Source organism: Microtus ochrogaster, chromosome 6 (assembly GCF_000317375.1).
Source record: "Microtus ochrogaster isolate Prairie Vole_2 chromosome 6, MicOch1.0, whole genome shotgun sequence".
Classification (NCBI taxonomy): Eukaryota; Metazoa; Chordata; class Mammalia; order Rodentia; family Cricetidae; genus Microtus; species Microtus ochrogaster.
The window spans coordinates 60151311-60161141 of record NC_022013.1 but is presented as its reverse complement, the minus strand read 5'-3'; the positions used below and the strand labels follow the sequence as shown (position 1 = coordinate 60161141).

At 53.2% G+C, this 9831-nt stretch overlaps 1 protein-coding gene across 2 annotated transcripts in view; it reads right to left on the bottom strand.

Annotated features, from left to right (window-relative positions):
• Chat (choline O-acetyltransferase) overlaps positions 1-9831 on the bottom strand; it is a 54032-nt gene that overhangs the window by 43639 nt on the left and 562 nt on the right. The window contains exons 1-5 of one of the 2 annotated variants that reach the window (XM_005348644.2): positions 9085-9250; positions 7019-7122; positions 3084-3275; positions 2338-2456; positions 1034-1087 (exon numbers count right to left, since the gene is read on the bottom strand). In XM_005348644.2, the coding sequence (XP_005348701.1) occupies positions 1034-1087; positions 2338-2456; positions 3084-3275; positions 7019-7084 (431 nt within the window). In that variant the 5' untranslated portion in view covers positions 7085-7122; positions 9085-9250. Of the gene's footprint in view, positions 1-1033; positions 1088-2337; positions 2457-3083; positions 3276-7018; positions 7123-9084; positions 9251-9831 lie in introns of those variants that run through there. The other variant, XM_026779611.1, reaches the window with a different exon arrangement.

Here is a 9831-nt window from a genome sequence, read left to right as displayed (position 1 = left end):
CTATGATGGATGGCTCAATGGTCCCTGGGCTCTGCTGCCAGGGTGGGAATTTTCTCTCCTCTGCTCTGCAGTAAGGGTGCTGAAGGGGGCAAGCTCTCTGAAGACAGAGATGGCATGTGAATGAAGAATGCATTCTAGAAGGCGCTCCAAAAATACGGCAGAAAAGGGCAGCCCAGTATGGATAGAGAGCTGTCAGACTGGCCCCAAGTCAACGCTCCTACCACTGTCTGGAACAATTCAGATACAAGTGTGCCCACCCCGGGGCCAGAACCTCACCTCTCTTCCCCTCTCCCACAGAGGGAATGTGTGTCTTAGCTTCTGCCCCAAGGATGGGTAAACACTGACCAGGATCCACATGGAACAGAGTGAAGGTTACCCTTGTGCCCTCCTTGCCCTTCTTCTTCTTAGCTGTGTGGCCATGGATAAGTTGTGAAACTCCTCTGAGCTTCCTTCCTTGTCTATGCATAGGACATTGCTCTCGACCCCTCCTTCTTCTAGCCCCTGTGGCTCTTTGCTCTCCCAGTGTCTCTAGGGCCCTGGGATTGACTAGGAGAGGGACCTTCCTTCTAGAATGGAGAACTTACTGCCTGAGCAGCTCCAACCACCTATCGGAGTAGCCTGTGTTCACTAAGTTGGGGAGCATGTGGACACTAAGGCTCGAAGCAGGGAGACTATCATCCTGTTGGCATCGTTTCACTTATCACCGCCTCCTCCCACACTGCTTCCTTCTCCACCCTTCCTGGGAGCTCCAGACCCAAAGTGTCTACTTCACGGCACAGGCAGAAAGAAGAACAACTTCAAAGGTCAGAGGAAGGCAGCGCCTACTCAAGGAAAAAAGAATGCTTGATGGCCAGATGGGCTGGGCTCGGGCTATTCTGATGCTGGGCAGTGGGCAAGGGACACCACACAGCCAGGATAAAAGACCAGCTCCCTGCTCTCTATAGCTCCCTGCATATCTCTCAGCAGGAAGACAGATGTGGGAGGAGACCGCCAAGCGGGGCCCTCCCCCTCCCAGGCTGGGCACCCGGCCTACCTGTCCAGCAGAGCCTTGTAGCTGAGCACACCAGAGATGAGGTTGGCTGCAAACCTACAGGGACAAGGAGAGACCTAGGAGTCCTGTGAGCCCATCACACACTCCCCGCCCCCCACCCTCTCCTCTCTCTCACTTTTCCTTCCTCCTTCCTAACTTCCTCCTCCCTTCCTTTCTCCTCCAGTGCTCTCCCTGCCCCTCCTCTGCTTCAAACTCCCTCATCTATCGCCTGCCATGCGCCAGGCCCCGTGTGCACTAATGGGATGTGGGTCCCGCCTCCCTTCCCCCCAGTGCTGTCAATCCCACCACAGTCTTGGATTAAAAATGGTCCTTCGGTGAGGACTGGGAATGGCTTCGCTCTGGGGGTGGGGAGAGGAAACCAGAATCACCTTGAGGAGGAAGAGGTGCCCAAAGGAGTGGTAGGAAAGGGAAGGTGAGGGGTGGGGTTCCCCTGGGCAAGGCCAGCCTGTGCGACTGGATCTCCTGGGAAATGCAGTCTCCTGGGCAAGCCTGCAATTTGGATCCTTTTAGTGGCTAATGAAAAGGAAAGTGAGTCCTAGGAGGAAAGCCTCAGGGACCGGAGCCAGGGGACAGTGTCATCTTAACAGTCCGCGGATGATGAGGCCTGGCTTAATTACATGGGGTGGGGGAAATGCCCCTCAGATGCAATGTGGAGAACTGCCCTCAGATTCTATCCCCTCTCATTCTTTCTTCTCGGGGGAAGGGGGGCAAGTGGGAGCCTGGGCTGTGCCTATGTTCACCCTCATTGAAATATTAAGAGGATGAAATTCTGACAGATTCCCAAAGGGAGGCCCTTCTTCCCTGCGCCTACCCACCACTGCCACCATTCTCAGGGCACCTAGGGGCCCTTCCAGCTGCTCACTGAGCTCTGAAATTGCAGCAGATGGCAGCTGAGCAGGCGGGGAGGGATGTCCCTCCTCCAGGAGTCTGTTTGGAGCAGGGCTCCATGGGGCACCTGGAGCAGTGTATCCCAGTCAGGACTGCTTTTAAATGACAACTCATAGACCCAGCTGGGTCAAAACCGCTGTGTGGGTCCCTGGGGCCCATGACCCCCATTAGTGCCATGAAAAAATGTGTTTGGGGGGCAAGACTATGAGCTTATTATTGAGAACCACCATGCCTAACCGCCCTTCTGGCCTGATGGTGCCAGGAACTAATGTCTTGTACTGCTTGGCCCCACAAGCTCAGCCAATGCACAAGCTCTGGCCTCTCCTTCCTGGCATGAAACAAGGCCCCAAATCTCAGTGGGTTCCTCTGCTGTGTACCCAGTAGCACCATGGCCTCACCTTAGCTGGTCATTGGTGTCCTGGAAGTGCTGCCGAGCAAAGATCACAGCGGGGCTAGAGTTAACTGGCAGGGCCAGGCGGTTATTGAGATACATGTCGTTCAGCCAGTATTCAGATACCTGCCGAGGAGCACAGGGGAGGGGTGCATTACATCTGATCCCCAACAAACCTCTCATGAACAACAGGCACCATGCTGGCAAAAGTCATCAGCCCTCTTCTGACTACCCTGGATCAGCATCCAGCCCTGTGGATCAATCATTCGTTCATTCATTCATTCATTCATTCACAAATGCACTAAGCCTCAGCTCGTGCTGAGCCTGCATCTTGCCATTCATCCAAGCCGGCCCTTTATCTCTACCCCATAATTGTTTCCTTTATTTCTTCCTCTTTCCCCATCTTTAGTGATAACATCCCTGCCCTGCCTGTTCTTGTCGTGCCTCAGTCCTACCTGTTCCCCGACTCTGCCTCTAAGATCATCTCTATCCCACTCTTTCCCTGTCCCTAGATCTGGGCCGCATCTCTCCCTATCTGCCACCTCTGTCTTCATCTTTCACCTTCTCTGTCCTACGCTTTCCCTTTCTCTTTCATCTTGCCGGCCTCTCTCCTTTGCTACCAGTCTGTTCCCATCTATCGTCCTATCCCCGTCTCCTCCCGGTCCCACCGACCTATTACCCTCACCCACATCATCTCATCTTCCTCCTTCCCCCTCCGGGGATCTCCTATCAGCTCCGTCTAGCCGTCCTTACCCAATTAGCTGTCTTCTTCTGCCTCTCCAAGAGTTTTTCCTGCAGAGTCTCACCCAGGCCACCAGGGGCCCCAAATCGCTTCACGATGGCCTGGCTCTTCCTGAACTGTTCCTCGGGTACCAGGTGTTGCATGCACTGCAGGTAGGTGGCCAGCGTTTGCTGCAGTGGAGGCACTGGCAATTTGGGTAGGTCCTGGAAAAGAGGGTTCATGGGCACTCACTCCCTTATCCTTAATGTGGTCCATACTTGTCCTTGAGTTGATGCCAGGACAGGTCCCATTCTGTCTTATCCACTCCCCATTCTGGGACCTGTTTACTGGGTTTAGTTCAGCACTCACGTAAATTACAATCCTCCTGTTTGCTGTCCCTGGCACCGTACTATGCCTAGGTCTCTCAGGGAGGCACAAAACGCAGATGATAGGGCTGCACTCACACCCTGCCCCTGCCATTGGCATCCACAGGTCCGGGTTCACACCCTGACCTTGATGCTGCTCAGTTGTATGTCCTTGGGAAAGTTTCCTCCTCGGCAGGGGCAGGGCTCTTCACATGAAAAACGATGCTCTCACCGGATGGAAGGGATGACAGATGTGGACGTGCTTACAGCCCATAAAGGATGGGTCTGGGATGGAAGATCATTGGCGAGACTGCTGCCTGCTGGTCACTCTTTCCAGCTGTGCTCCAGGGCCTGCGAGCTCTCTTACAGAGAGAGCCGACTGGGTTAGGATAGCGTTGGCTGGGGACTCAGCTTCCTGGGGGTAGTGGTTACTTCTGCTCTGTGCTTCATGTTTTGTGTTTCCAGGTGTGAAACCCAGGCAGGAGGCTGGTTCCATGTGGGGACTGGAGTCAGGTAGGGGACAGTGGAAATCTTTCCTGCCCAGATCTCTCCAAGCCTTGGGTCGTTTTCACCCATAGGATAGGAACAGTAAGTCTTCCTACCTCATGGATCGCAAGAAAAAAAAAAAAAAAGTAACATTCTCCGATAAACATCTACCGGGGTTGGTTAACTGTCTCTATCCATCCAAAGGGAATCTCAAGAAGATATCTGTGGTCTCTGGGCTCCAGGGAGTGGTAAGGACAGAAAGGAACCCTCACTGGAATCCTCCCATAGGGGCATGGCCTGTTCAGTTAATCAACCATGTTTGCCTAGGGGTCTTGTGTGCTTGTGTCTTCAATGTGTTACATAGCCGGGGTGAGGATTTCTGTCCATAGGGATGAGAAAACTGTGACCCACAGTGTGAAGAGACTAATCCTAGGTCCCATCTTAATTTTTAGTCAATGTGTTCTCACCTCTCCTCCCCTGCCCTGTCCTGCTCTCCCCTCCCCTCCCCTGCTCTCCCCTTTTCTGCCCTGCCCCCCCCCCCCCGCCCTCTCCTTCCTTGCCCTGCCCTCCTCTTCCTCAGGGCCTTGCACGTGTTAGGTAAACGTTGCTGTTAAGCTACATGCCCAGTTCAGATCTCCTCCTATCTCTGGGGATTTCCTCCCCTCCCCTTTCTGCTTTTCCCTCCAGTTTCCCTCTCAGCCCTTGATGACAGAGAAGCCATCTTTAATGCCACTGCTTCATTTGTTGGCACACAGCAGGGTGCCTTTCTTCAGGGGTTTCTTGTCTGTGTGGCGGTGAGTCAAGTTTCTCCAGGGTGGTCAAAGGCTTGCCTGCCCGCCGCCCACCCCAGTGGACTGCTGAAAGCACCTGTCTTCTCCTGAGGCTCAGCCCTGGGTGGTGGCAGAACAGGTACTGATGCATGAATATGTCCCCACCTGTCCGATCCTGTCTCTGGAACTCACTGCTCTGGCTAGAGGTGGAATGTCAGTCCCAGCTTCTGGCGCTGCTGTCCCGGGGAAGACTACAAATACAAGGGTGGGTCTGGACAGTTTGGCCCACTTCAGGCCAACCAGGTTGACCTCCCCTCAGCCACTTTTGTTCCTCCTATCTTTATGGGGGTCTGTGTGGATGGGGCAGGCAAATATCTCCAGGAAGCATGGTCGTGTGGCCAAGAGTGGTGGCAGGTTTGACTAGAGTGTCTGGCTTTCACTTGTGCAGTCTGGGTGAATGGGAAGCAGCGAAGGGCAACACGCACAAATCTCAGTTTAGACATCTCTGCTCCCGGCATCCCAGCTCCCGGCACGGTTCCTCCTGTGACTGTTGCCGACCTCCTGCCTTGTGAAGACTCAGAATCCTGCAGTCTGCATATTTCCTTGGCTGACTCCTATGAATCAGGCCCTGCACTGCTCTTAGAGACAGAGTCTGTCCTCCAGGAAGCTTCACCCCAATGCAGGTGAGGAAGAGGAACAGGCTATAGCAGCAGAAGCATTGGGGCAACGTTAGGAGCAAGTTCAAGGACAGAAGACTGAAAGTTCTGATAAGACTGGCAGAGGAGCAAGAAGGGTGTGGCAGGGGGGCCAGCTCATGTAGGAACTTGAACTGAGATGCGCTGCTCTATCTCTGGAAGGTTAGGTGCAGTGGGAGGGAGGATGCCTTCTCAGGGAGGCTTTCCCAGAAGAGCAGTGTTGTTTCAAGGCAGTGGAAAAGATGATGCTTAATGTTCCTGGGCCGAGGCAGTGGCTGCAGTTGGAACTGGGATGTGCCAGGGCTTGAGGAGGGGATTCAGCTTTGCCTAGGCAAGCATGCTGGACTTGAAGCCATCTGAAATAAAACTTGGGGTACAGTGAAGCTGGGAGAGGGAGATGGCATCTGACTGGTGCTGGGGCCTTTCCTTAGACTTGAGATTAAGCAGTGCAGTCACCTGCATTCCCCAGCAGCCTGAGGCTATAGCTGGCATGTGGAAACTGCTTTTGCCCCAAAACATTGATTCCTCACTTGGCCCACAAGGTAATTAAGAATGAGATGAAAGCCTGGCACCTTGACCTTCATGTTGAGTGTGTTCCATTTACTTTGGGTCAGACTCCTGCCTGGTTCTACATGAAGGCACAATAACCACTCAAGGAGTATCTGTCTTTAAAAACAAAACAGCAACAGCAATACCTAACCTAACTCAGCCCTCTGCATGGCTGAAAGTACGAAGATAAGAGGAAATTAACCTAGCTAGGTGATGGTGGCACACACACACACTTTTAATCCCAGCACTTGGGAGGCAGAGGCAGGTGGATCTCTGAGTTCAAGGACAGCCTGGTCTACAGAGCGGGTTCCAGGACAGCCAGAGCTACCCAGAGAAACCCTGTCTCACAAAAGCAAAACAAAACAAAGAGGAACTTTACCATCTCTCACAGAGTTTCCAATGCTCCAGAACCTACAACGGTGCCTAACTCTCTCCGGTCATTGTTCTAAACACCAGTTACCCTGCCATTCCCCAAACAGCACCAGCCGAAACCTTCCAGAACAGATGCTCCTTCAAATCAGGGAAATTACTCGTAATAAGGAAGCTTCCCCTGAACCAGGAAAACATGGAAACCAAACTGCTTCCCCCAAATGGCCACAGAAGCAACTTCTGACCATCTTGCAGAATCATAGGTAATGATCAACAAGACCACATCTTGATCTGGATCAGGACTGTTGAATTGCACATATTTTTGCTCTTTTGCTGGCTCCTTCTCGAAAACCTCCAGTTTATGAGCATGCCTTGAAGACAGACTTAGAATCACTGGACCCCTTTACCTGTTCATCTTCCCAATGTGTCAGTTGCTCGTCTCTTTTATCTGCCTTTTGGTCATATTGCCTCCTTCATTGATATATTAAGGATAGATGGCTCAGTCTGGCCTGTAGGAACTACTGGAACCAGAGCTCCAATAATAGGGCCACTAACCCTTCAGACCCAATCAGACCTCTCTAAAGAACAGGACAGGGCTGGACTCTAGCCTTCTGCCTAGGAAAATACAGAGCTGGGGAATAATCCAAGGGCCGGTTCCCCTCAAGACTGTTCTGGGAATAAGAGTGTGCACGAGGAGAGACGGGTTAAGACACATGGCTCAGAAAGAACTCACCAGCTCCTCCTCGCTGCTAGAAGGCTTTGCAGCCATCTTTTGGGAGACCTTTTCCAGGATGGGCATCTTGGTGATTCTTGCTCCAGAGTAGCAGAGCTGTAGACCTTGGAACAGAGGAGAAGAGGCATCACGGAGAGCCACCTAGGTCAGAATGAAGCCCTTACCTCCCATACACGTCCAACCACACCAGAAGGAAGCCAGATCCTGACACTAGTGTGTCGGGAACTCAGTGCCACTGAGACTGCCGTCTCAGACCTCAGCCCTGTGTCCCTGACCACAGTGACTTCTCTGAATCCTGAGGCGAGAGAGAATGCATCCTCCTTGAGCCGCCAGCTGGAACCTGCATCTGTGGAACTGCTGTGACTTAAGGCTCACTGACCACTCCGAGTAACCCTGGGAGGAGCTGGACTTGCCCACTCCCAACCTATCAGGCTCAGGGCACTAGCTTTGGTTTGCCTGGAATTCACCTTATACACACTGTGCTGGTCTCAACTTCTACCCAAAGCTGTAGTTCCTCAAGGGCAAAGCCCTACCAGCTGTGTTCAGATCTCCCTCTAGGATGCCTGGCCTGGGTCAGGTATGGAGTAGAGGGATATGAGTTCAGAAAGCTCCCCCTCCCCATATGTGTATGAATATGTATGTGTGTAAGCTTGAGGGCCCTCAAGTCTTCTGAGACCCTGTATTCTGTGTGACATTCTGGGTTGCTTGAGGACTCTGAGGTCTGCTGGCAGAGTGGTGACTTGGGTAGTCTCTGGACAGCAGGCTTCAAGAGTGGAGACAGTGGTAATATGGAAGGGCATGACACAAGACACCAAACAGTAGGCAGTGGACCCCTAGGCTCTCCTGACCTGGGAAAGAGATTAATTTGGGAGGTAAAGTAGAAATAAACTAGGCTAAGAAGGGCACAGGTCAATTTTTTTTTGAGCTGTGGAATCCATCCTCTGCCCGACTAAACCAAAACCTGCACACATGCACAGTCGAGATTTCTGCTAACCTACCCTTTATTTTCCCCCAAGAGACTAAAGCAAAGACCAGCAGCAGCCTCACTCAGAGTCAAGCACAACCAGGTGCCGACATCGACTCAGTTCATCCTGGAGAGACACGGATCAGAAAGGTGGAAGAACCAGACTCAAAGATAGAAACGTTGCAAATGCCTGGCCCCGGTACACAGAGAGTGTAAAGGCCTTGCAGGCTTGTACATGTGCCGCCAACACAATAGTCCTTGAGTCCAACTGTGCCTAGAAATTGCTGATGAATATGTGGGTGTTCTGTTGGTTACTTTAAGGGGTCAACCAAGCCAAGGTCAAGTTGATAAAGGTTCTACAGATTATTCAGCCAATGCTTCGTCTTGTGCCATCTCAGTAGTGGGAAGGGGGAAAACTGGCCAGATCTCAGGAGGAAACTGGACCCCTGCCAGCTGACATTCTGATAGGTGTCCCCAGTTTCCCCAATCCCCCAGCTTCTTCCTCCTTTGCCCAGGCTTAGAGAGTTTGTATGTTTTTGTCTTCCTGTGTTTTGGTACTCTCCCCATTTCTGCTTCTGCTGACCTGATTTGTGAGGGCTACTGGGAGAGGTCTCTGCTCGGCAGTGAAGGTCCAACACCAGTATGATCTGGCTGCCCAGGCTCCCTACTTTCATTCCTGCAGAAGTGCCACCTGCCCTGCTGGCATTCCCTACCTTCCCAAGAGTGGCTGAAGAAAACTGGGGCCCAGGGATGACAGCGACAGCCCCTAGTATTGGACACCAAAGCCACAAACCTTGGGTTTGGTAAATGTTAGTTGAAGTAAGAAATAATGTAGGTGGGCGGGAAAGATTAAGAGAGCCCTGAGCCCTGATAACCAAGCCCTTCCCAACCTAGGTTTCCAGGAAGCAGAATCCCGCAGTCTCCTGGTTGTACCCCGACGACCACTGGTGCCTGGGACGCTGGGGACTCTGAGAATCTCGGCGTCTTTGGGCCTGGGAGCTGTCCCTCCGTGGACAGCTCCGCCAGAGGGACAGTGCCTAGCTCCGCAGCGCTCCGAGGCTCAGCTCTTCGCGCCAGCTCAGGGCTGCCCAGCCCTCCTCACCTGTTCTCCTGGGCTGTTCTGCGCCGAACCGGCGCTGCTCCACACCAAGCAGGGCTGGAGGCGGCTGTGTGAGCCAGAAGGACCAGGGGAGGGGGTGACAGCAGCGCCAGAGATTGGGGCCGCAGTCTAGGTCTGTAGTAGAGCCTCCGACGACGTTGCCGGGTCCCAGCAGCAGCTGGACTGACAGCAAGCAAACCAGCCCCACCTCTCTCAGCTCCCTCCGCTTCCTCCTCCCTCCCCTTCTTTTTTCCCTCCCCTGTCCCTCCCTCTTCTCCTCACTGTCCTCTGCTCCCCCCACCCCACGCCCCGCCCTGAGATTTCCATCTTCTGTCCTCAAAACCTGTCTCGGACAGCTTCCCGGATGAGTTCATGCGCTGGCATCGCGTTTAGGCCCTGGAAAGGGGCACAGAACATTGTCCTGCTGATGCCCATCACCCCACCCCAGCCTTCCCTAGTCCCCACGCTCCCTCATCTGCATGGTCTCGTGTGCAGCTGCTTATGTAGAACCCTGCCGGAGAGTTTGGGTCAGAAGAAAATTTGCCCCCCCCCAACAAGCTAGACCAGACTGGGACCCGTCAGCACCCTTTAAAATACTATAATTAATGAGTTTAATGGCCATTCTGGGACCTCCCTTCCTTTCTTTTACCACCCCATTCTTGTAGACTCTTTGGGAAGGGAAGAGGAGACAAGGGAACACAGACTTGGTCCACTCTGGTGACAGGCAGGGACTCAATCAAAGGCCCACCC